The 25,013-nt window shown below is 54.8% G+C and overlaps 8 protein-coding genes and 1 non-coding gene across 9 annotated transcripts; 3 read left to right on the forward strand and 6 right to left on the reverse strand.

Annotated features, from left to right (window-relative positions):
* Positions 1-1,452: 1,452 nt before the first annotated feature.
* On the forward strand, positions 1,453-5,328 carry UMAG_00588 (uncharacterized protein; the record flags this gene model as incomplete). Its single annotated transcript, XM_011388111.1, has 1 exon — positions 1,453-5,328. One exon carries the CDS (start codon positions 1,453-1,455, stop codon positions 5,326-5,328), a length of 3,876 nt encoding a protein of 1,291 aa, XP_011386413.1.
* Positions 5,329-5,521: 193 nt separating this feature from the next.
* Positions 5,522-5,636, forward strand: UMAG_16203. The gene has a single exon (XR_897717.1). It is a non-coding gene; the product is annotated as a 5S ribosomal RNA (ribosomal RNA).
* A 414-nt stretch (positions 5,637-6,050) lies between these two features.
* On the forward strand, positions 6,051-6,857 carry UMAG_00589 (uncharacterized protein; the record flags this gene model as incomplete). Its single annotated transcript, XM_011388112.1, has 1 exon — positions 6,051-6,857. One exon carries the CDS (start codon positions 6,051-6,053, stop codon positions 6,855-6,857), a length of 807 nt encoding a protein of 268 aa, XP_011386414.1.
* A 147-nt stretch (positions 6,858-7,004) lies between these two features.
* Positions 7,005-9,461, reverse strand: UMAG_00590 (uncharacterized protein; the record flags this gene model as incomplete). Its single annotated transcript, XM_011388113.1, has 1 exon — positions 7,005-9,461. The coding sequence occupies one exon, from the start codon at positions 9,459-9,461 to the stop codon at positions 7,005-7,007; it is 2,457 nt and encodes an 818-aa protein (XP_011386415.1).
* A 1,018-nt stretch (positions 9,462-10,479) lies between these two features.
* Positions 10,480-12,123, reverse strand: UMAG_10469 (40S ribosomal protein uS7; the record flags this gene model as incomplete). The annotated part of the gene is made up of 3 exons (XM_011388388.1): positions 10,480-11,017; positions 11,365-11,425; positions 12,099-12,123. The coding sequence occupies 3 exons, from the start codon at positions 12,121-12,123 to the stop codon at positions 10,480-10,482; spliced, it is 624 nt and encodes a 207-aa protein (XP_011386690.1).
* Positions 12,124-13,267: 1,144 nt separating this feature from the next.
* Positions 13,268-15,877, reverse strand: UMAG_00592 (uncharacterized protein; the record flags this gene model as incomplete). The annotated part of the gene is made up of 1 exon (XM_011388114.1): positions 13,268-15,877. One exon carries the CDS (start codon positions 15,875-15,877, stop codon positions 13,268-13,270), a length of 2,610 nt encoding a protein of 869 aa, XP_011386416.1.
* Positions 15,878-18,023: 2,146 nt separating this feature from the next.
* UMAG_00593 (uncharacterized protein) lies at positions 18,024-18,883 on the reverse strand (the record flags this gene model as incomplete). Its single annotated transcript, XM_011388115.1, has 2 exons — positions 18,024-18,776; positions 18,851-18,883. The coding sequence occupies 2 exons, from the start codon at positions 18,881-18,883 to the stop codon at positions 18,024-18,026; spliced, it is 786 nt and encodes a 261-aa protein (XP_011386417.1).
* A 1,321-nt stretch (positions 18,884-20,204) lies between these two features.
* UMAG_00594 (putative dihydrolipoamide acetyltransferase) lies at positions 20,205-21,716 on the reverse strand (the record flags this gene model as incomplete). Its single annotated transcript, XM_011388116.1, has 1 exon — positions 20,205-21,716. The coding sequence occupies one exon, from the start codon at positions 21,714-21,716 to the stop codon at positions 20,205-20,207; it is 1,512 nt and encodes a 503-aa protein (XP_011386418.1).
* Positions 21,717-23,286: 1,570 nt separating this feature from the next.
* Positions 23,287-24,585, reverse strand: UMAG_00595 (putative aspartate aminotransferase; the record flags this gene model as incomplete). Its single annotated transcript, XM_011388117.1, has 1 exon — positions 23,287-24,585. One exon carries the CDS (start codon positions 24,583-24,585, stop codon positions 23,287-23,289), a length of 1,299 nt encoding a protein of 432 aa, XP_011386419.1.
* Between the last annotated feature and the right edge of the window lie 428 nt (positions 24,586-25,013).

Here is a 25,013-nt window from a genome sequence, read left to right on the forward strand (position 1 = left end):
GTCGAACAGATGCATACGCACTCAAAGGGAAGCAGGCATCGTAAAGCACAAATGGTCCGAGACGAAAAGGGGCTTCACTCCTGTTGGAAAGGAGGAAGCGAAAGATAAGAAAGTGGCTACAGGGCATAAGTCGCCGTGTTGACGCACGAGCTTGGACGCCGCTAGCTTGGCAACCGTCGCGGCGACATCATGACTCAACAGCGTATTCCGTGGTTCTCAGCCTCCCCTTGACAGCTCACCGACGGGCTGAATCGAAGCGCAAGCCTGCCTAGGTGGTCGTATGACCGTAAAGCTTGCCACATCAGGAAAGGCTAGAGAAGTTCAAGCAAAAGAACAAGATGCAGCTAATCCGCCCATTAATTTGGGGAAGAAGCGTAACTTCAAAAGGGTCTCGCTCTGACGAGATGCATCGCGCACTCTTCCGCGAGACTTGGCATTTTAATTTTCGCCACTTCGTTCCAGTGTTGCTTTCCCGCTCCTTGAGGGGTGCAGGAACTTCATCGGCCAGGTGTGGCCACAGAGCGTCATGATTCGGTCCTCCGTATTGGTTCAGAGGCCCACTAGTAATATCGAACTAATCTCGACGGTGACAGAGTTTCATGTCGAGATTCACATGTCATCGTTCAACATCAATTACGGGTTTCGGACAAAGTCATCAGGAAAGACCAATCGAGAGTCTGCTGACACGCGTGCAGCCAGAGACACATTCGAGTGCGTGCTTGGCGAGGAGCTGCAGCTAACTTAACTAGTTCGCCAGTCGTGGGTTGAGGTGTGTGGATTGATCCGACTTTGGGTTGATATTTGTGATTCAACGGGCTTGGTTCGGAGCCTGTGGTCACTTGCTGCAACACAATTTGCCAGACTCACATTCACGATTCAAGCTCGCTCCATGAATACTAAAGGTGTGACCTTGCCGCTTCTCTGATAACAGTCGAGGCAAAAGCTGCCGCAACCCTTGGCGGGTTTTCGGGTTCTTTTTAACTTAAATTGGTTTTGGCCTTCGCTACGCTGTCAGCCATGCATGTCTGTGCCTGTGCAGCGCCTCGTGACTGTTGAGCTGCTTAACTTAATTGGACCCTGGCCTGTCAGTCACTGCCATACTGCCGCCTGGTTCATGTGTGTTCTCGAGTGTGTCCTTGCCTATCTGCCTGTCTGCCTGCCTTGGGGCTGACACCGCTGGAGACAAGAAGAAGCGCGCTGTTGTAAAGCAATCTCTCCCACCTTGGCTGGCGTGTGATTGCTATCACCCACATCCTCCAGCTGCGTTGGTCCACCTTCGCTCTCAACGACTCGTTCCCTTGCAATTGCACAGACCAAGCTCACATCGAGTCTAAGTGACCAGCAGGCAGCACGGCGCATCACATCTTGGCAGATCTACAAGGCACGGAACACTTCCGATAACAACTAATAAAACATCGCAAACGTCAAGAGCCACAGCAAATCTGGGCCATTATGCAGGCATCAGTAGGAAGCACCGACAAAGGAAAGCGTCGGATGATCGATCCTGAGGACGCCGTCCAGTCGACCGTGGCTCAAGCATTCCCTCCCTTCCACGAGGCGGGCTCCTCTCGGTTGCTCGAACCTATGCAAATCCCAACAAGGACGACAGAAAGCGTCGAATCAGACCCTTATCAAAACCCTTCGTTGTTCAATGGCCATGGCCATGACCGCCGACGCCTGTCGCATGCTAGGGCCAAGTCCTCACTTGGCTCAGTCAACATGTTTGACTTTTTCCGACCAAGTTCACTCGCATCCAACAGCACTGCTGCCACCAGCTTTCAATTTGGCTCCCCGGACGACAGTCCCAAACCAGTCACAGCTTCGCAAGCAGCCAAATCTGACGACGGCAACAGCGACGAGGCACTGCGAGACTCCCTCGAGCGGACCATCGATGCTGCCAAATCTCGCATGACACCGGAATTGCCGACGCCGCAACAAATCTCGCAGCACGGTTTCGCAGCTAGCAGTGCGTCTGCAGCGCAGACTGCCGGCCCCGACGAGCCGATCGATGGGAGGCTCGGTGAGGCTGAAGCTCTCATGCCGCCTCTGTATCCAGAGGAGACCTTGCCACACTACGAAGAAGCTCCCGAGTACACGCCGCCTCTGTCGCAATCTTCTGACAGTGGTTCGCGTTCTAAGGCAGCCGCGTTCCGAGCTGCAGCTGCAAATCGCTTTCTGTCCAGTCGTATGGCCAAAAAGCTCAACTTGCCTTCCGCTCTTCAAGGCCGCCTCCAAGGCACGCAGACTCCAGATGGCTTTTCGCCCTCGCTACACACTGCTCAGCATGTCGCTGGATCAACCGACGTTAGGACCCGCTTTGTGAGGAGCGACAGTGCGCCAAACCTCTCGCTCAACACTTGTGCACATGCATGCAGACACATTGAGGTGTGTAATTATGCCGCAACTGCCTACATGCAAGGCGCAAGGATGGGACCCGCACCTCGTCCCGCGATGCCTGCCTCTTCCCGGCCTTCCACCTCCAACGTCGAATCAGCCAGATCATGTTCCAGTGCTGTGTCTGTGGCTCGACCCTCGACGAGCAATGGCATACCAGGCCGCGACCAAAGGCAATTCGGCGCGTCGCCTATGCTGCGCGAAGCTGTTTCTAACGTCAGCTCGTCCAGGAGAAACAGCGGCGAGTCACGACCACCAAGTCGCGCAACGGTGGATTCTTCCCCCAACGGTGGCCTCTTCACCTGCGGATACGCCTCGAGTCGAAGTGGGGCAACCACTCCAACGCGCTCTAGTCTGCTGCGTAAGGGTCGAAGCCGCAATGCGAGTTTGAGAAGTCTACGTGATCTCTTATCACTCAATCGCGACAGGGATCACAACCGTACACCTTCTGACACCAGATGCGAACACGATCAGCACCAACAAGTGCAGGAATCTCTGTCAACAGGTCCCATTCTGCGAGAGGTGGTCTCGCCCGTTTCTCACGAGCTCCTCATCTCTGCGCGCGTGCGTGTGGCCCCCAAATCTCGACCGACACTCATGAACACGGTGCGTAGCACTCCACAAGCTGGCGTCGACGCTGCTGCGGCTGACAACCCTGTGCTGATCGTGCCGCATCAGCGCTACGAAAGCCAAACCGATCCGCTCCAAAAGCTTCCGCGAGAAATACTCTTGGCCATCTTCAAGAGCCTCGTAGACCTTCACGTTGAAGAACACACTCGCGCAATCGCAGCTAGCAGCTGGAGAGGCAAAAGATCGTGCGAGACGCGTTGGGTCGGAATTGAGGCAGCCGTCCGCGAACTCGCCTGTCTCAGTCGCGTATCAAGAGCGTGGCAGAGCTTTGTGCTTGATGGTCAGCTATGGCAGAGCCTTGAGTTCTCCAAGCATCCCAACATGACTGAAGAGGCGATGGTCAGCATCGCCAAAGCGGTAGGCCCCTTTGTCCGCCGACTAGACTTGCAGGGTCTCACTGGTCTAAGATCCAGTGTGCTGCTGGCGCTTGTCAAGGCACAGCGCCCCAGAGCTTCCACAGGTTGGGAGCTTACTGCGTCGATAAGCGAGCCATTTGCAAGTTGCCAGCTCGAGGAGCTCAACCTTCAGTCTTGTCAGCACATTTCGACGAGCGCACTTAACACGGTTCTGTCGCAATCGCCAAGCTTGAAGCGTTGTAATCTCGCGAACCTCCCATGCGTCGACAGCACAACACTCTGTGTGCTAGCCGCAACAGCCACCAACCTCGAAATGCTCGACATCAGCCGTTGCCGTAGTATTGGCACCGATGGCGTTCGTGCCATCTTTGCCATTCAGGAAAGTGCGACGAACAACTCTGCCGTCTCCAAGGAGCGCAATCTTGAATCTCGCTTCCGCGAGCTTCGTGCAGCAGGCGTGTCTGGCTTTGACTGCGAGACGCTCAACCAGCTTGGTCGACACTGGCCGAATCTGGAAGTACTCGACCTGAGCTACTGTACCAGTGTTACCGACGCCGCTATTGCAGCTCTTGTAAGTAGCGCCGGCGATGTGGTGAATGAAAAGGGCCACTTTGTCACGTTAACTCCACGTCAAGCCGGTAGCCAACACGACGATGAAGTCGTCCGAAGAAAGTTCCCTTATCTCAAAAAGCTCAACCTCTCGTCCTGTAGAGCACTTACCGACCGCGCGGGTGTATATCTTGCGCACGGCGTTCCAGCGCTCGAAGTGCTAGAGATGGCCAATATCGGTCCTTCGCTCAAGGACGCAGGTCTGATCAAGCTGTTCGCCACCACACCGCAGCTGCAAAAGCTGGACCTGGAACGAGCCACGCAAATCACCGATGCAGTCATCTCGGCGTTGACTCCACCCGAATCACATGCCGAGGCGTTTGGGCGTGCAGTTCCGGACAGCGATACGCTCATGCACGGAACGAGAGCGCGAGGATCACTGCTCAACATGGCTCGTCGATCTGTCAGTCGAAGGAGACAAACGCACCGTTCGGCATCGGCGGCTGCAGAACAAGAAGACATGTTGCCCTCTTACGACGAGGGTGCAGTGGCAGCATTGATTCCGGCGACGGGAACGCGTTTGACACACTTGATCCTGTCGTCAGCAAATCGTTTGTCGGCTGAAGCGTTGCTGTCGATGATCAATCGATGTCCATTTTTGATTCACCTCGAAGTCGATGACACTCATGCGGATAACGAGGTGGCTCTGCGATTTGTTCAGATTGCGCGATATCGCAAGGTACGAAATGCATATCTCAGTCTCGTTGACTGTAGGTCTTTCTCTCGTGATGCCTACTTGCAGCTCAGTCATGGCGATACGGCTGATGACGGAGTCAGACCGAGGAGAGGATCGCATGGCTATGCCTTCCGTCATTTCAGCTATGACGATGCGGAGCCATGTATAGCTGCGGCCACAACGAGTACAATTGCGGTGGAAGGTGTCTTGCAGACACGCGGGGCACAGGCAACTCCAGCAGTGCCAGAAAGAAGCGACCGTGATTCGATCGACGGACGCGAGTTGGACCGCGACCGAGGGCTTGACGAGTGCAACGAGCTCAAGCCCGTCGTCAAGAGTTTTTGGGGTTGGCAGCTGGTGGACGCAAGGATCAAGCAGAAGCGCAAAGCCGAGCAGCGCGCGGCGACCGCCCGACGCCAGGGCGGTCGCAGCAAGGTCACCAACGTCGTAGCTATGGCGCTAGGTCTGCCTTCCGCTGGCTTTGCGAGCGCTGGAGCTTCAACTGCCGCAGCTGCGATGCAGACAACAAGTCGGCGAGCAGGTGGCCTCGCTCCGAGATGGCCGCGCATCTTGCTGGCGTCTGAACCGGCTCGAGATGGTGCGACGCGCAACACGCATGACGAAGATGACGATGATGATGCCCGTGGATGTACGATTATGTAGCTTCCTCTCGTGGATTGAATCCAGCTGGTAGCAGTTACAGTCACAGTGTGCCGTTTCGCACGTACTCACGACCGTGACTTGTGTTGCACGTTGCACAATCACAAATGAAGGTTTGTTCATAAATCACGCATGATCATCTTTGATTGATGTGTCTCACAAGTGGTGAGTAACCTCTAGAGCTCCGCAATCATCTGCGGCCATAGAGACTTGAAAATACCGCATCCCGTCCGATCTGCGCAGTCAAGCAAGTCGTCGCCTAGTCAGTACTGCGGTGGGGGACCACGCGGGAATCCTAGGTGCTGCAGTTGTTTTTTGTTCTCGCTCGTTATATGAACTGTTCTGTACTGCAGTAATTCTATGGCTGTTGCGGCGGGTTTGGGGGGCGGTGTTGTTGTTCAAGCTCATGCTTGCCACGGTCATGGTCGGGTGGGTTCGCGCGTTGATGGAGGAGGGTTTTGTGCCTGTGGATGTGGAGGTGATTTATGGACGGCACGGGGATCGGAGGTATTTGTCAGACGCGAGTTAGGGTGGTCCGAGCTGACACTGATGGAGTGGAAAGGTGTGCTCGGGCGGACAAGCGTTGCTACCACTAGAACCACCACACGCAAACGCTCATGAGGCTATTCAGTGGGCTGACACGACGAAGTTTGGGATCCAGATCTTGGCCGGGCAGTCTAGCACGATCAGTATCGCGAACGTTTACGTCGACAGTAGTTCACAAGATGAAGATCCATCCGGTGGCGGTTCGCGAGGACAACTATGCGTACATCCTGCAATCGTCTGTAGACGGACGTGCGGTGTTTGTAGATGTGTTCGACGTTGAAGCTGTTAGTGGAGCAGCCGAGAAGTTGGGCATTCCGAACGAGAACGTGGTGGGCCTATTGACCACGCACCATCACTTTGATCATTCCGGGGGCAATGAAGCGTTCGCGCATGCCTATCCGGGTCGGCCGATCTACGGGGGTAGCGACAAGATCCCTGCTCTGACCAAGCTGGTGCACGATGCAGATAGGATTAGCGAGCTGCTGGGTGGAGTATCGATCGAGTGTGTTGCCACACCGTGTCATACGCAAGACCACATCTGCTACCATGTCACTGACACCACCACTGCGCAATCTGGCGTGTTCACCGGCGACACGCTCTTCATCAGCGGATGCGGAAGATTCTTCGAGGGCCATCCGCAACAGATGCTCTCTGCAATGGACAGGCTCTCGTCACTCCCCGACCATACGCTCGTGTATTGTGGCCATGAATACACCAAATCCAACGTCGCCTTCAGCGCCGCTATTCTCCCGCCATCCGAGCATCCCATCACCAAACTCATCAACGACCTCAAAACTACCCACTCCACCACCGGCATGTACACCATCGCCGACGAAAGGAACCATAACCCCTTCATGCGATGCAGAGACCAGCTCGTCAAGGATAAACTAGCCCACTTGGTCGGCCACGATGTGCACGATGAGGTAGAGGTCATGCGTCTCCTTCGCGAGCTTAAGAATGGCGGTCACGTCAAGGCTAACATCTGACTGCGTCTCAATTCATTCAACTTGTCTTGAAATCAACGTGTGGTTGCGTGTGTCACAGGCGGGAAGCAGAAACGCAGGAAAGCAACGCGTGCGAGTGTGTGGTATGGCGTGAGATCGCGATAGGATACAAAAGCCGCTGCATCGGAGCTACGAAATCGGAAAGTCCGTCATCCCAATCAGGCGGTAGACACGGAAGTTACGACGCAGAAATAGCGGCGCTTCCTTGCGTGCGCCAACATCACCGTTCGCCGGATTGAGCGACGCAGCCGAACGTGCAACTTGCGCCGACTCGGGGCTTCTGCTTGCTGGCAAATGTGGGCTGGTAAGCGCCGGAGTCATGATGATGTCCGAATCCGGTTCTTGCTTGAGCTGCGCGCGTGGCATTTGCGTAGGCCCGAGAGTTGGAACGGATTGGTTTCGCTCCACCGAGGGAGACTCTGGCTCTCGCTTGATCCGGGTTTCGCCTTTGATGTCAGCACCGTCAGCAGACGCTCCCTGCGGTGCCACCTCGAGAGCGGGGGCTGGCGTCCGTCTCTCGTCCTCTGTTTGAGCACTGCGCGCAATCACTCCCTGCTGTACATCCTCGAGCGACGGGGTGGCAGCAAACGCTACCCTCCCCTTCCCCTTCTCCCGTTGCTGTACGGATGCTCCACCGTTACCGATTTTGCTGCTATCACGCGCATGCTCTGCTAGAGCCCAGACACTCCACATCCTGCGCACATCCAACGCTGTTGGCCGAACCGACTTGAGCATGTACTTCGCCAGTTTGGCGGCGCGGTGTTTGCGGTCCAAGTACGCGCGTCTTCTCCTTGACCATGTCATGGCTTGTGCTGCTGCGCTTACTTTAGCCAGGTAGCGTACAAGGCGCGGAACGCAGATGCGGCTCGATGCGGTCCGGTTGGCCGAGTGTAGCTCTTTGCGCAAGGCTACGTATGCCCTCCGCTTGTCTCGAGGGAACAAGCCAGAAGGGTCAGGTTGCGATTGAGACTGTATCTGCGATGCAGGCAAATCGTCACTCGTCGCTTGTGTGTCATTAGGTGGCGTTGGCTGAGAATGAGGCAGGAATACGTCTGCAGCAACCGAGACGCCCCATCGGGACCATTCGATTCGCTCGGCTGCACTGCGCTCAGCGCGGTAGACAGCACTGGTCCGTTGATCTGTTTGCGATATCGCAATGCGTGCTAGCCATCGCAGCCGCCGTTCCGAGTGGACGAACAACGTGTGTGTCTCCTTGAAATGCGGGCGGGTCCTGTGTTCTGGCAGCGCAAGACATCGTTCCAGATGAGGCGAAGATGCTTCAACGTGCGAATGCGGCGACTGCACCGCCTCCTTCTTTATCGGAACGGTGCTTGCAGTTGCATTGATCTCCGACACAGCAGGTTGCAAGTTTTCGCGGATGCGAGGGGGTCGTCCTCGTTTCCTGATGATAGGCACCCCATTTTCATCGACCGGCACTTTCTTTTGCTTTGGATCTCGGGACTGTGTCTGCAGGGCTCTGCGCTGCACCACTTTCAAGTACGCGGGTTCTTTGAAAATATGTGAGACGTTTTCCTCGTTGCCGAGATGAGCTGCTTGCTCTTCATTCCATCTTGTTCCAGTAGCCTTGATTCCATCGAGATTCATTTTGCGAGGAGATGATGAAGAAGAAGGAGAAGAAGGGGAAGAGAAAGAGGAAGCAGAAGGAGAAGGAAAAGAAGCGAGCGGTGGCTGGCGAGAGTCTGAAGGCGTGGTAGCCGATTCGCGCTGCTTTTGTTCGTTGTGCGAGGTCGACGCCGGTCCAGTCTGCTGGGAGGTGCGCTGCTGCGGGCCGGGATCGGACGGCATGGGAGTGGCCATCGACTGTACCGCTTGCGGGGGTGAAGCGAAGAATTGAGGTTGTGAAAAGATGACCGAGGCGCTGAAGCCTGGATAAGCTATAGCTGGCATCGACGCGGCGGGTGCGATTGGCTGTGTCCATGCTACAGCGTGGCCAGGTACGCTTGCAATGCCTGAGCCAGCATTAGCGAGCTGTCCTGGAAGCTGATGGAGTGGCTGGCCGGTAGGATACGGATAGTATGTGACGGATTCCTGGTATGGTATGCTATTGGACTGCGGCGGGATTGACAATGAAATTGGCGCTGGAGTCGTCACATTGCGCTCAGGTTTCGGAGTTGGAGTCGGTCGCTCCTCGTAGTGGGTGTACGCGCGTGCCTTGCCTTTTGAGTCCGATGCTGACTTGTGGCGTGCTAGAGCGTCCAGAGGTGACTGAAAGGCTTGTGGCCGTGGATGTCCTTGGCGTCGATCGGGCTGGCTTTGAGGAGTCTCCTGTCGCATTGAATGCGGCCGAGCTTTGCTGAAGGATGCCTGGCGAGACAAGGAGAGCAAGCCAGCATCGATGTTTCGCGGTTGCTTCGGCCTGTCGACTCGAGGAGTCGAAGCCGTCGCGCGCCCTGACCGCGAATCATTGCTGACTGTACGCGTAAGCTTTGGTGACTCGGCTCGCCACTGTGGACTTCTTTCGCTACTCTTGTCTGCGCCTGATGTCTGAGGCCCAACTGAGGTGGAGCTCGCAAAGAGACGCTGATATGCCCTTTCGAACTCGAAGTCGACGTCTCGAGCGCTCATAATGTAGAAAGCGTTGCTTGGCTGGTTGCAATCATGGCGCAGCCTGCTGCGAGGACCACGGCTCGGAAGATCCTTTCGCACACGAACGAATGTGCGTTTGGCTCGTAGAGGGATGGTTGGCTAGCGCTGTGAATGCTGGTGGGAAGCAGCCTCTCTTGTCACGGTCTAGTCATGAGTCGGTGTTGTGCCAAAGTCACGAGTGTGAAGCCGTATTTCTTATAGACTGTATTCCGACTGTCGACTTTAGCAATCGTGAATCACAAATACACTTCACGATTCGTGATTCCTGAAATGCAATTTCGATTCCCTGCATCGCGACGCGTACAGATCCCCTCACTCACAACTCATACAGTACTCTCTGCCTTGCACGTTCAGAACTCGTGACGCCTGCTCGTCTCCCGTCCACGTCCATAGGCTGTGCAATATCGCTCGATATAAACTCAACTTGTACGGAAGGCGGCCTTCGTGATTCATACATGAATCACATGAAACACGGCGTGCCGTGCACTAAAAACTGTTGGAAACATGTGTATGAGATTGCTGCGGACTCTTTGTGAGCCTTCTGATGCTGCGATATGGTGTGACTGAATCTCTTTTCGAGAGAAAACAGGCTAAAACGTGGGATGCGGAGACAAGAATGCGGGAAAACAGACTCGCCTTTGGTCGTCGATGTAAATACAATCGATCGACCTTTTTGATCGTGGAAAAGCTTTGATCTGGTGAATAATCAAGATGGCAGGTGATGATGGAGGACAGGAAGCCGGGAGGAGAAGGAAAGAAGGGAGACGTTGACACGACATGCTGCAGCTCCACGGATCAGTAGCCGCTGCAATGCATCGCATCGACGATTTGGACGGACGCAACTCCATCCAGACAGCTTGATGCTGCTAGACCACAGCTAATGGACGCCGCAAGGAAGAAAAAGTACAAAAGGAATCCCGAAAAGGTTGCGGTCGAACAAACAGTTGTGAAGTACAGCAGCGCTGCCTGTGAACCAGCAAATGTGCAAGACAACCGCTTAACGGTTGGATCGGGCAACACGCTCCATCTCGTCACGCTTCTTGATGGCGTACGAGTTGGACGAGCCCTTGGCAGCGTTGATGAGCTCGTCAGCGAGGCACTCGGCGATCGACTTGACGTTGCGGAAGGCCGACTCTCGGGTACCGGTGGTCAGGAGAGTGATGGCGGTGTTAACACGTCGGAGAGGCGAAACATCGACGGCCTGGCGACGGACAGTACCAGCCGAGCCGATACGGGTCGAGTCTTCACGAGGACCAGTGTTGATGATGGCGTCAACGAGGATCTGGATAGGGTTGGCGTCGGTAAGCAGGTTGATGATCTCGAAAGCGTGGGCGACAATGCGAACAGCCATGAGCTTCTTGCCGTTGTTGCGGCCGTGCATCATGAGCGAGTTGACAAGACGCTCCACGATGGGGGTCTGGGCCTTCTTGAAGGCCTTGTTCTGGTAACGGCCAGCAGTGTGGGGAGTGTAGACGGCATTGCGCAGAGCAATGTAGTCGGTGAGCGAGATGTCCTTAACCTCGACCTCCTGGGCGCTGTTGTCATGAAGAGTAGGGAGAGAACGAACAGGAAAGTCAGTGAGATGGTCCTTTCCAAACAATTTGAGATGGCTTCGATCCCGACAAAGTAGCAAGACATGACTAATCGGTTCTCTTCTTGAACACCAATCAGCGTCCGGTGTTTTATGCAGGATAAAACATGCCATGGCCCGCACTGCTTCCTCCTTCCCGAAGCCAATGACGACGGCATTCCAGCAATGGCCTTGTGTGCCAACATCCATGCGTCATGATTGTCTCTGTCCGAGCATTTTGTCTTTGCTCTGTCCATGTGCTCTGTGCGATTGCAATTTGTCGGTGTCGAATGTGGCTGCGCGAATACTTACTCCCACTTGCCGAAAAGTCGGACACCGCCAACCTGAGGGGCGGCGACGGCAGCAACGTCCTCTGTAAAATGGTGAGGTAGAATTGGTTTCAACAGATAGTGCGATGATGGGGCAAATGTCAGTAACTCTGGGCTTGTGTCGAGAGGTGAGCTGAGTAAGGCGGCTTTCTTTCGTCAATGGCAAGTGCAGGGCAGGCAGGGCATGGCAAGTCGACTGAAAGTTGAAGATGATCGCAAGCAATCTTGCAGTAATCACACAGGACCAAGAGGTGAAGACAAACGATGCTTGTGTCCAATTGTCTTGGCCTGTTCGACGAGTTCTACAAGAGTCCTTGCGAAAAGTCGAATGTTGTGGATCGCAAGGTCGTATCTGCGCCGTTGTCCATCAATCCTGCCATGTGAAATGCTACGTAACATTCTCGAGGCATTCTAAACTGAAGCGGAACAAGGTCATAGGGTTATGCTCTAAGCCTTGGGTGGTTCTCGAGGCGAATGCCGATCATGCCATCCCATCTGCAATACGAATTGGCGGCGCATGCTGCCTCCCAAATGCTGAATGATCGCTGATGCTGATACCTGTGCCGCTGCTGACACATGAGATGCTGCTGCTGCTAATGCTGTCGTCGTCTTCGTCTACCATCTTCATTGCCATTGCCATTGCCGTTGCCGCTGCGTTGCGATTGTCGGAGAGAGAGGTGCGCCGTTACTGTATGCTTCGTTGCAGTGGAAACTCACTAGGAATTCCAACCTTGACAGCCATGTTGGGCGATATGTGTGTCGATATGTCTTTTGTCCACGAAAGGAACAAAAAGTCAAGAGGATGATGAAGGGTCTTGAAGAGGGTGGTTGGTGGAAGTGCAAGCGATTGATGATGTCGAACTCGAAGACTAGCCGTGGCTCGCTGGTTGGGGCGCTGGTTTGTTGGCTCGCTGGTTCGCTGGTCTGCTGTCTGGGCTGACTGATTTGAACGGACGCGGACTGACTGACGACGGGCGAGTGTAGACTTCGCAGCAATTCACGGCTCTTCCACCTTGCAAGCCTGCAGGTTAGAGACGCTGCAGCTCTGCCTTTCCGGGAGCCGTGACTTTGAGCGAATCGAGCCTCTCCAAGCTATTATGTCGCCTTCTGCTGCTGCTTCGTATTCAAATTTGGACGAGGTCACAGATCCTTTGTATTCAAAATAAATAAAGACTCTAGTAAATTCAAGTCTACTTTCATCATGTATTTCCAGAGTTGCGTTTTTAGAGTTTATTGCACGTGACTCCAGTTTGACGGCCGAAGGTGTACTTTCAAGATTCTAAATATCGGGTTTGCGATCGAACGATGATCGGCTCTCCCCTTCAACGCATGTGTAATTTACGAGGAACAAACTTGGATGCCTTTCCATGTGAAGGTGCAAGCGAGCAGGCGATCGTTTTGCACATGGTGTTTGCCATTATCACAATCCGAAAAAATCATGGCTGCTCAGACGTTCTTGGCGAAAGGAGACGACCTGTCAAGTACTTCTCATCAACACCGAGGCTAAGTTCAACTCCATCGCACATCGCTTGCTCGCACATAACTAGGAAAGGGAACAGGTGGTATACGAAGACGTGCATTGTTCCAGTGCAGATGCGAATGATACAGGATTGCGTCTTTGTTTTGCTGCTTGGTCGAAGAATGAGCTCCCGCAGGCTACAAGATAAATTCTTGAACCTATGCGCAAGCAAAGATACAGCCCATAGAGTAGCAAACCTTGCGCGCGTTGAGGCATAAAGCGTGTTGAGACAATCATCATTTCTTGCAGAGCAGGCGTATGAGGCGTGTACGCGATTCTCTCGCCCAGAGCGAGCGCGCAACGTCGCGATTTGAATGACGGCTTGGACGACTGGACAAATACACCTGTTCTGCCTATTGTTCACCGTTCAAACTCCACCACGGGCCTGCTTTTTGGGAGGCTTGTCGCTGCTGGTGCTTGCCTCGGTCTTGACTTCGACCGCAGGAGGTGCTTTGAATGTAACCGTCGACTCGACAGCATCCAGATCGCCAATATTGAGCACACTCAGCTTTCGGTCTGCCTGCGAGATGGCGAGCTGATGGCGCTTTGCTAGAGGCTGCAGCTTGGTTCCGTCCTCTTCGCCCTTCTCTCCATACTCCTGCTTGGTCTCGACCATGTCGTAGATGTCCTTCCATGCAATATCAAATATTGGACCTCCTCCTTGGTACTGCTGCACTAGAGCGCCGTTGTCGACGCGCGAGATGATGACCTTCTTGTCAATGCCGCCCGTGGCGAGGTAGCGAGCACACGGACTGAATCGCAACGTGTAGACATTGTCCTCGTGTGCGTCGATGACGCGCAGACAGTCACCATTATCGGCATTCCACAGCCTGGCGGTCCAGTCAAAAGAGCTGGTAGCCAGCATCCTGGGTTGATCCGGATTGGCTGAGCCAGGACCGGTGGGACACCATGCGAGAGCGTAGAGCTCCTTCTTGTGGCCGGCAAGCGTTAGCCGCAATCCCTTGTTGGGACCTTTAGCTGTGGTGGTGAGAAGGGTCGATGCAGCGCCCAAGTTTGATGCTAGGCCTGTCTGCCCGTTGCTTCCTGGCGCCGGTGAATTGCGTTCTTTGTTGGTGGCGTTGGCCGTTGCTGCGCCACTGCCTATAGAGCCAGGCGTGGCACGGTCTTTTTCGCGGTCGCGGTCGCGGTCACCAGTGTTTTCCTCGGCTGTTCTCTGCGTACCATCTTCGTCCACATCCATTCCTTCCAAATGTGCGCTTCCGCCTCGGCGCTGAGATGCGCGCTTGCGAAGGTGATCTCCTGCCGACCCGGTAGCACCGGCAGATGCTCCGCTTGCACCACTCGAGCCGATGTCGAGAGCCCAAATCTTGGCCGTCGTGTCATCTGAAACGGAGGCCAGAAGCGTCTGCGAAGGATCAAAGCGGATTGCATTGACCTCGTCCGTGTGACCCTTGAACGACTTGACCGGTTTTGGCTCACCAAGCTTGCACAAATTGATGCTGTTGTCCGCGGAACACGAGGCAAAATAGGTATCTGAAACCGAAGGACTCAGACCGTGCGGCATGGGCGGTGGTGCATCCGATGAAGACTTGGGTTTGAGCGAGCCATCGGCGGTTGACAACCATTCGACGTCGAGAACACTGTCGCTGTGGAGTGGGAATGTGTGCCTAGGCTTGCCGCTGTTGAGATCCCACACGATGATGGTGCCATCTGCGCTGCCTGTGAGCAGCATGTTACCCTTGCGGTTCCAGCGAACGCTTATCACGGGGCCCTGGTGCATTGACATGACGAGATGTAGATCGCCTTGAGGTGTCCAGAGCCGGACGATACCATCGTACGAGCCCGAGGCAAGCAGAGTTCCATCTGGATTCCAGTCAAGCGTCGAAATGTCCTTGCTCTGCGTGGCAGGCAGATGCTTGCAGATGGTCGGCGCATCTGGCGATTCACCGGCATTCTCGGGCACCTCCCAGATGCGCACGGTGGCATCACCACCCCCGGACGCCAGCATGTTGGGCACGGATGGATTCCAAGCAGAGATGAATACTTCGCCCGTGTGACCTGCCAATGTTGTTATCTGTGCATCCTCGATAAAGTTGTCACCCTTTGGTTGCGGTGCTGGCGCCTTTGGATCTTTGCCCTTGTCTGCCCGCTTCTTGCTTGCTTCGCCATTTTCGCCAGCTGATGACTTTCCACCCTTTTTCTTCTTGCTACTACCGGTGTCCTTGTCCTTGGCTGCCTGTTTCTTTTCGACGCCGGGGGATGCCGAGCGAGACTCTGACCCGCCATTCCGACGGTCCTTGCGCGAGGATGTGTGTGCATCCTCATCAGTATGCGCTTCCAATGTGACAGCATCATCTGATTTTGCGCCTGCTTCACTCCTACGCACACGCTTGTCCTCCCGGTCTGCGTCCGAGGTGACCGAGTTGGACGCCTTGCGCTTTGCATCCTTGGGCTTGAAAGTAGCCGATGAAGCGTCATCGTTCTCGACTGCGTCGTCAAGCTTCTTCTTGGAGGAAGAAGCCACCTTGGAGGATCGATCAGCATCGTCGGGCTGGAGCGATGAGGAGGCTATCAGCTTGGTGGTGTGGACGCCATTGACCGGCCTGGCTGCAGCGGGAGCAGGAGGAGTTTGCGTTGCGGCTTCTTTGCGCTCAGGTCGGGGTTGCTGTGCGGCGAACACATCAGGTTCGGGTGACAGGCGTGTTGGACTCGTTGACGGAGGCGTTGATCGTGGCTTACCGTCGCAGACATGTGGTGGACCGACCAGACGGATGGTGGAAGAACACGGCTTTTCTGTGCCGTCGTCTTGAATGTGTGCCTCTACTGATGCATAGATGAGACCCTTTTGGAGGAAGCGGACTAGCTGACCAGGCTCGATGATGGCTTCTTTTGATAATGGCTCGTCGTCTAGACGTGATTCATGGCGTAACGAGAAGGAGGCATGGTGAAAACCAGACTCCTTGAGGTAGTGATACACAAGCAGATTGACTTCTGCTGAGGTGCAGAGAGGTGCCATGTTGTTGACGGTGATGCAGGCCACCCAGTACTACACGGAAGGTGTGGCTAAAGGGCCGGCGGGCATCGAATAGGGGATTTTTGCTGGGTTTGTCGGAAGAGACCAAGCTAGGTTGATGGTGAAGCGATGTAAATCCACTTAATATGCGTGGTGGGACTGGATCGACTAGGCTCGAGCGCGGTTGACGGTGGTGAAGGCTTTGGATTGCTTCGATCTGAAAGTGTCCCTATCGAGTGGCGGACGCTAAATTGTCGCTTTCAAGAAAGCGTTCTGGGCCCAGCGTTGGTCGTAGGGTATCAATAGCAGAGCATGAAAACGTTTTCGATGCCGGCTCCTCGTCTATGCGGCGTCAAAAAGTTGTAAGCTGCGTCGACTGATGTCGTGCTTTTTGTAGATGGCTGCTATCTCTTGATATTGGGAATCGCTAGTGCTGACGTTCCGCGGAATCGACCAAGGAAAAGACGAAAGGGCTGTTCGAGAAGCCTATGGAGAGACAGATGGATGGCACAAACACGCAAAGGGCGAGAGGCGATTACGGCAGGCAAAGGTCGATACGAAACCGAGTGGTAAATGTCGGCCGCGCGGATGGATGCCAGGGTGGTCGAAGAGGCGAAATGCAGTCAAGGACAAGTTCGCGGATGGGTCGGTAGAGGAGGATGGTAAATGGCGAAGGTGATAACAAAGCACACAATCTGGCTGGTGGCTGATTGAGGTTACGTTGAAAGGCGCCGTGGAGAAGGAAAGGGAGAAAGAAGCGTTTGGCGCGGAGCTGTCTTCAGTACAAGGGGATCGGATGGTCGAATGGCTTTGATGGCTTGGGTCGGACGAATGGACGTGTGATGATGGCGACGGTGATGGCAGTTGCTACTGGGAATGTCGTGAAAGGTGAAACAGCAGGGAGACTCGAGTGGTGGGAAGTGAATAGGGACGGTGAGCAGGGGTGGGTTGTTGCTGAGTGTCAAGAAGCGGCGGATGCACATCCGGATGGAAAGGCCAACAAGGCCAAAAGAGGGACAGCAGAGCAGGGCAGAGCGAAGATGGGTCGTGAGTGGCCGAAAGATGGCGAGGTCAAGGGCAAGTAAAAACCTCGAATCCAGTCCAAGTCGTCGCCAACCGCGCGCAGACAGACGCTGTATTGTGATTCACGATTCACGATTCACGACCATCCATCTCGAGGCTTGCAGTCCTAAGTGAGTCCTGAGTCCTGAGTCCTGGGTCCTGTCTCGTGAGTCGTGAGTCTTATGGCTTTGCTTTGCTTTGCTTTGCTTTCTTTTCTTTTCTTTTCTTTTGTTTTGTTTTTGTGCTATTTGGCTCTTTTCAAGTCGTGAGTAACTTAGGTTGATTCTGCGATTCCTTCCTCGAGACAGAGACGACACTCACTTTACTGGACTTTCGCCCAGACAAGCGAACTCGACTAAATTATACCTAGAATCGTGAATAATAATTTGTAATTCATGTTCCTGTTTCGCCGCTGATTTTCGTTTCCGACGCCGCATCGAGTGCATCGAGGAGTTCGGCTCAGCCATACGGGCGCGTGTGATCGAGCGTGTATCACGTATCCTATGTTGCTTGCTCATCCATCACCATCACTGGACGCGACGACTCCCTGAATCTGAACGCCCCTTGGACAGCCACATCAAATCGCCTGGCCTATTTTGGCGTCCTCTCTATTAATTCGACCGTGGCTGGCACTGCCACACACAACTGACAGACGGCATGGACGCAGCTTGCGACGCTTCCGGATCAAGCCGACCTTATGAGTGCAGTCGCAGACGGAGCAAGGTCATGCGATTGACTCGTCCTTGCCGACGGCATTGAGTTATCACCACTAGTGCGGGCCTGTTGCTATGTTCATGAACACTGTGCCGAGTCGAGTCCAGCCTTTACACGCTTTCAGTGCTGCTCGGCGTTGTTCCCACACGTTACCCAGTAGCGCATTTGACAACACAAGCAGGAAAGTGGGAACGCGACAATCCTGGCATTTATATGCTCAACAGACGTACGGTATCGAGAATACCGCAACTCCGAGACGGGTGCGAGTCCACAACAACTAGGAGGGGCGTAAATAGACGGAGCAGGCCACACCGAAGCAGCCATGCGCGTACTGGGTCGAGAGATACGCGAGCAGTCATACCAAGTGGCTTGATCACTTGTTTGTCTTTTGCTTCTTTTGCTGCTTCTGCTTTTGCTCGGCGCCCTTGCCTCTCTTGGTTCCAGTCTGGGGCTCCTCCTCGTCATCGTTCTCAGCCTCTTGTTCTTCGTACTCGGCCTCATCCTCGTTCTCTTCGGCGTTCTCCTCATGGTCGTCTTGCTCGTCGTCCTCCTGACTCTTCTTGCTGTTCCCCTTCTTGTTCTTTCCGGTGGCTTGCGACTTGTTCTTGGTGCCGTTCTGCTGCTTTCCATTGGCCTGCTCACTGTTGGCTTTCGCCTTGGCCTGGCTCTTCTTGCCCTTGCCCTCACTTTCCTCTTCCTCATCTTCCTCGTCGTGGTTGCAGTCGTGATCGCCCTTCTTGCTGCTATTGGAAGCTTCCTTGCGCTCCTTAGCAGCCTTGGGCGTATTGGCGACAAATTGCTTGCCCTGCTTGCTCTGTTTTTGCTTCTGGTCATCAGTTTCCTTCTTTTCCTTGTCCGACATGTTCTCCCATGCCTTCTTGGGCAGGTACCGCTTGCGGCTGCCATCTTTCTGCTTGGCATTTCCCGATCCGTCCTTGGTTTGCCACTCCTCGTCGCCCCATTTCGACAGGTTCTTTTGCGACTCGTCCTTGTTGCCGTCGTCCGTGTATCCGCCGCCGCGCTTTTTGTACTCGGACGCCATGAACTGCGCCTTGCGTGCCGACCACTGGCCGGGAGCACCGCCCTTGTCCGACTCTTTCACCTCTTCTTTGATTTGGTCCCGAAGCTGTCGTGCAGACACAATCAGCCAACGGGTATCAGCGTCCAGTTGGTGCGATACCAGCAACAGGCACGACTTACCTTGGGGTCGGTGTACTTGTCGGAGGATGGCATGGTGGCTGATGGTCGTTGCTTTGTTGTAGCTCAGAGAGAAAGATTAATGAGGAGCTTCGTAGTGCGAATACCAACGGGTTGTTTATGTATCTAGACTCTAGAACTCGCGGCCCTACAGGACCTCTTTCCTGCAGACGGCTTCACCAGGATCGCCATCTTTTTGACACGAGGAGGATCCGAGGTGGAGGACAAGCTCTGCGGCACACTCATGATGGCTTTTCCAGGCCCCAGATTCGCGTGTCAAGCTTCAAGAGGACACGACAATGACGGTCGATGCGAGAAGGATTAGATAAGTTGTGATTCATCTTGAACCCTCGCAAACAGGAAAGGAAGCCTCTACATTCCATACTCGTGACTGACAAGAGAGCCGCTACTGGCGTCGATGTGGGCGTCCTGTACTCGCGGTAAAAGCCCCAAGCCCATATCGGCTTCTGGATGTCGCAGAAAAGGTGTGGAGTATGATTCATTTTTGTATTTGTTTTGGTTTTTTTGTTGTTGGTGTAAGCTGAGTTAGGTCAAGATTTGCTCTCGGGCGCGACGCAAAGAAAAGGCGTAAATGAGTGTTGACGCGTGTCTTACGGAAGATGGATTCGTGCGTGATTCGTTGCGTCACTCACAGACTTGAGCGTTTCAGCAGTCATGAGTCGAGAGTGCATTTTCTCACAACTAACTATTCATGACTTGCCTGTTGCTGAAAGCTGTCAAACCCAGAAGACGCTTGGGAATGGCTTCCTGTTCGAACCATCTGCTGGTGTTCGTTCATGCTGGTTCATGGGACAAGATTGCTCACAGTGGAAGCCCTGCTTAACCTCGCACGTCATTGTATGCACGCAAGGCTCTTGTCATCCGTTAGTGACGGCGTTGAGCCACGATGAATCCGCAAGCGAGATCCGGATCCGGGGTCGCTAAAGTCCCATGGCACCCTGAAAGCTAACATACCTCGCACTCGAAGCCCGTGCTGGCCTCTTAGTCACAGCCTTGCCCATTCTCGCTGCAATCAAACGCATATATTTACCTTGCACCCCTGCTCATCGTCACGCATGTCTTGTCATGCTGCAGAGGAATCCCTCTGCACCATAACGACCTGTCATTTGCCCAAAAACACAGCCATGAGAACAAGAAAATGGTAACAATGCCTGGAATCGACAGCAAGGAGAAGAAGCTCATGTTTTTACAGGAAGGAAAGAGGTGATAAGGGGATGTGATTGCAGGGCTGGCAAGAGAGTTGCTGCCGCACATGTGCGCGAGAGTCTCTTTCGCGAGGCAAACCGGCATGCGGCATCATGGGCCATCCACGGTACGTTTTGTGCATCGTCTGCGTTCAAAGCATAAAGCTGAGCGGGTTCTCGAGCGCATCCTTGAAGGCCTTCATCCACTTGGCAGCAGTAGCACCATCGACGGTTCGGTGGTCGGCCGAGATGGTAGCCTGCATAATCATGGCCTTGCGGAAGCCTTGCTCGCTCTCGGCGTCAGGCACGAGGCGCGCCTCGGTTCCACCAATGGCAAGGATGCAGCTCTGCGGAGGGTTAATGATGGCGGTGAAGTGGGTGATACCGAACATGCCCATGTTGGAAATGGTGAAAGAGCCTCCCTGGTACTCCTGCGGAGCTAGCTTGCCGGCACGAGCCTTGGCAGCCAACGACTTGGTAGCTGCCGAAATAGTAGCCAGACCCGAACCACCAACATCCTTGACGATAGGCGTGATCAGACCGGTAGGCGTGGAAACCGCGATCGAGATATCCGCCTTGTTGTGCTGTCGGATGAAATCGCCGTACCAGGCCGAGTTGACTTCGGGCACCTCCTTGAGCGCTACACCTGCAGCCTTGGTGATAAAGTCGCCCACGCTGAGCTTAGCAGCCTTGGCCTTCTCGACGTCCTTGCCCGCCTTTTCGGCAGCAGCCTTGTTGAACACCTCGCGAAGCTTGAGCACCTTGTCCATCTCGACGTCGATGCTGACGTAGTAGTGTGGGATGGACGACTTGGACTCGGTGAGACGCGCAGCGATGGTGCGGCGCATGTTGGAGACGGGGATGTCGGTGTAGTCGCCGCCCTCGCTCGCGGCAGGAGCAGGTGCGGGCGCACCGGCCGACTTGGCCGGAGCAGCAGACGAAGCAGCAGGAGCGGCAACAGCAGCCTCAGGCTTGTAGTTCTCGACGTCGGCCTTGATGATGCGGCCCTCAGGGCCGGTACCCTTGATCTTGTTGAGCGCAATACCCTTGTCCTGCGCCAACCTGCGCGCGACGGGGGTAGCAAAGATACGGTCGCCGGAGCTCTGCGATCCGAACGACGAGCTCGAAGAGGATGACGATGACGAGGACGGGGTGGATTCCTGCTGCTTGGGCTCGTCCTTGGGCTTGGATTCCTCCTTGGGTTCCTCCTTGGGTTCCTCCTTGGGTTCCTCCTTGGCAGCTGGCTTAGCTTCGCCTCCCTCGGACGAAGCCTTGGCGGCAAAGGCATCAGCGCCCGAAAGATCGTCGCCCTCCTCGGCCATGATAGCGATGAGCGAGTTCACCTGGACAGCCTTGGCACCGTCGCCGACGAGAATCTTGGCGAGGACACCGTCATCCTGAGCCTCTACATCCATGGTAGCCTTGTCGGTTTCGATCTCGAGCAAAACATCACCGGCCGAGAAAGCCTCACCGGGCTGCTTCTTCCAGGCGGCGATACCACCCTCGGTCATGGTGGGTGACATGGCGGGCATGTTGAACTTGGAGAACTCGAGCGCACGTCGCGACGAGTGGAAGGATCGGTGCGAGAGCGTCGAAGACGACGACGAGGCGGCAGCGACCGCCTTCTGGAGGCCAGATCGCTGAAGAGCACGAAGAGCCTGCATTTTGTATGAGAGCTGAAGGAACGCCGTCGACGGAGGATGGTGGAGGACAGAGGGATGAGGAGAAGCGAGGAGTAGAAGGACGATGATCAATAGCAATGTCGAGATTCTACCTTCGAGACACGCACGCGAACGAATAGCAGCAAGCAACCTTTCGAACGGGAAGGAAAAAAGGCACACACACACGGAGACAGCGTGGGCGAGCCGAGACGAAAGCGAAGCAGCGGTCAGGCCAACAAAGCGAACAACAGAAGAAACGAAAATCACGAATGGTCAATTCTATTTGTCGTGTCTGCAGGGCCCTTTTTTGTTGCGTTTGGGGGTCGACGACCGAACACTGACCGCACTGGAATTTCTGCTTTGATTTTTTTTCTGGCTTGTGGATAGCAGCGGTGCATGATGGATAGCGAAATGAAGCTGCGTTGCCATCGATCGCACACACAGAACCAAGAATATACGATACAAACGGAAGCAAGTACCCGAACCCGACATGGGCATGGCAAAGCCTTAGCCTCAACTTCGAGCACGGCATGGCATGGAGCAAAACTGAATCACCAAGCCATGTCATGCCTAATGTCTCCTCAGAATAGGCCTTTGCACGTTGGACTGGATTGCAAGTTCAGAGGATATCGGGCTCAGAGTTCTTGTGCGGAGCCTATTTTGTGTTTGGTGGATTTCGCCGTGCAACGCCCCGATCTCTTCTATCGATAAGCGGCCTGTTCTGCTCTCCCTGCAAACAGCTCGACGAAATTCATGGCAGTTGAGACCAAACCGCCAGTCAGCAAGCGCGTCCGCTATTCGCCTTCTCCGATACGGCCACTTCCCAACATTTCCGAACAAATGTCAGTCAGCTACACTCACGACTCATGACTCACGACTTTGTGCTTCCTCGTGCCCGTGGCCTCGAGCCTGATGCTCACGGCCTTTCTTCCTGACGTGTTAGGTCCGAAGGAAGCGCCCTTGACAGGGGGTGTCTTTGTTGGCACAGATCGTCAGAAGATCGGCTGTGCTGATGCGTCGACCTTGCATATCATCTTTTGTTGAAGTTAGTAATTGTGAATCACGAATGATTGGATCTCGTGGGTGAGCTCTGTATCTGGAATGAGTGCCTTGACGTCAGCTTTGCTAGTCTTGCCCATGAGCGAGATTCGATCTGTGTCTTGCTGTTCTTACGGATGTTTCCGAAGGATCTATGCCACCATGCCATTCTTGTGAGGTGAGAGGCAGTCGTTTCTTTCATCAACACCTCCATCGCAACCTCGTCCACCTGACACGTGGACGGCTACTGCTCCGATCAAAACCACTGACACTCGAAGCTATTCTTTCGTCATCGTTGAGCGACTATGTCACGCTTCGTCTCTCCCCGACACCGCTCAAGTACTTTTACCTCGAAGACCTCTGAGAGATTTTCACAGGAACATGCTCACATACCGACAGCAATTGATGATCTATGCCAACACAGCTGCAGATGTTTCCAACACGCATTTGGACAGCCACCACTCAGTACAGCATTTCTACGTTTTCGGATTGCGTTTTGGCAACTATTGTCGAGCGCGAGCCATGGATGTTGGTCTTAGCTGGTGACCTTGTGCAGCGACTCGGCGAGGTGCTTGACGTTGTGGTCGGTGATACCAGCGACCGAAATACGGCCGTCTCCAGTAAGGTAGACGTGGTGCTCGTTGACTAGCTTGGCCACCTGCTCGGGCGAGATGCCGAGGAAGGCAAACATGCCGATCTGGTTGGTGATGTGATCCCAGTTGAGCTTCGAGTTAAAGTCCTGCACGAGCAGGTCCTTGAGTGTGGATCGCATGCCGTTGATGCGGTCGGCCATGCCCTTCACCTCACCGAGCCATTGCTGGTACAGCTGTTGGTCGGCCAGGATGGTACCGGCGATCTTGGCACCGTGCATAGGTGGGTTCGAGTACATGGGCCGAACGATGATCTTGATCTGGCTGTCGACACGAGCACGCTCGTCAGGGTCAGCGCAGACGATCGAAAACGCGCCGACACGCTCACCATACAGACCCATGTTCTTGGCGAACGACTGCGAGAGGCAGATCTGGTGGCCCTCGGCGACAAAGTGGCGCACCGCAAAGGCGTCCTTGTCCGTGTCACCACTGGCAAAGCCCTGGTAGGCCATGTCGAAGAAGGGGAAGTGACCCTTCTCCTTGACCACGTTGCTGATTTCTTTCCACTGCTCGACGGTGGGGTCGACACCGGTGGGGTTGTGCGCGCACGCATGCAGCAGGACAATCGAACCGGCAGGTGCCGCCTTGATGTCCTCAATCATGCCCTTGAAGTCGAGACCCACCGTCTTCTTGTCGTAGTAGCGGTACTGTTTCACCTCAAGACCGCTGTCACGGAAGATAGGTGTGTGGTTACCCCACGAAGGTGTGGGCAGGTAGATGGTCTTGGCCTCGGGGTAGTGTCGCTGCAGGAAAGCACCACCGATGCGAAGAGCACCGGTTCCCGAGATCGACTGGGTGATAGCAATGCGGTTCTCCTTGATGGGCGCGCTGTCCTTGCCGTAGGCGAGAACGGCGGCGTTCTTGGTAAAGTCGGCGAGACCAGTGATGGGCAGGTACTCCTTGTCACCCTTAGCGGTGATGACGAGCTCCTCGGCCTGACGCACCGAGGGGAGCACATAAGGCTTTCCGTTCTCGTCACGGTAGGCACCAACACCGAGGTTGATCTTGCGAGGGTCCTGGTCGCGCTTGAACGCCTCGGTAACACCGAGAATCGGGTCAGGAGGTCCAGCCTTGACGTGAGCCCAAGTACTCTTGAACTGACGCACGGCAGGTAGCGACATAGCGCCCAGGAGAGGGGCCTGCGAGGCTCGAACAGCCGTTCGGATGGTGGCAGCGGTGAGCATCATGTTACAAGCGGAAGTGAGGAGATGAAGATGGTGGTGAGGGCCAAACTTTGTTCGATGGAGGATCGAATGAGTAATGCCGTGGCGTGCTCGTGTAATCTAGTATGACGGTGACGAGGTGCAGACGGTGTCACTCACGACTCGTGACTGTGGTAGCTTGCCGAACAGATCGCCGGGCTGTTTTCAGAAGAAACACGAATTGAGCAATCACGAGAATGAGCGACGAGGCGGCCCCTTAGCGCACTTCCACACATGACAGCCAGCTCAGTGACTCACAGTGACTGAATCACGAATGCGGCCTTTACGCAGCCAAACAACCACACGGTCCGCCTCTCCTGACCTTCCTCCTGCTCTCTCTGACTCAGTGTGACTGACTCAATAATCATACGTGACTCGTGAAAAGTCGGAAATCGTTTTCGAGATTCTCC

This window comes from Mycosarcoma maydis, chromosome 1 (genome assembly GCF_000328475.2).
Source record: "Mycosarcoma maydis chromosome 1, whole genome shotgun sequence".
Lineage (NCBI taxonomy): Eukaryota > Fungi > Basidiomycota > Ustilaginomycetes > Ustilaginales > Mycosarcoma > Mycosarcoma maydis.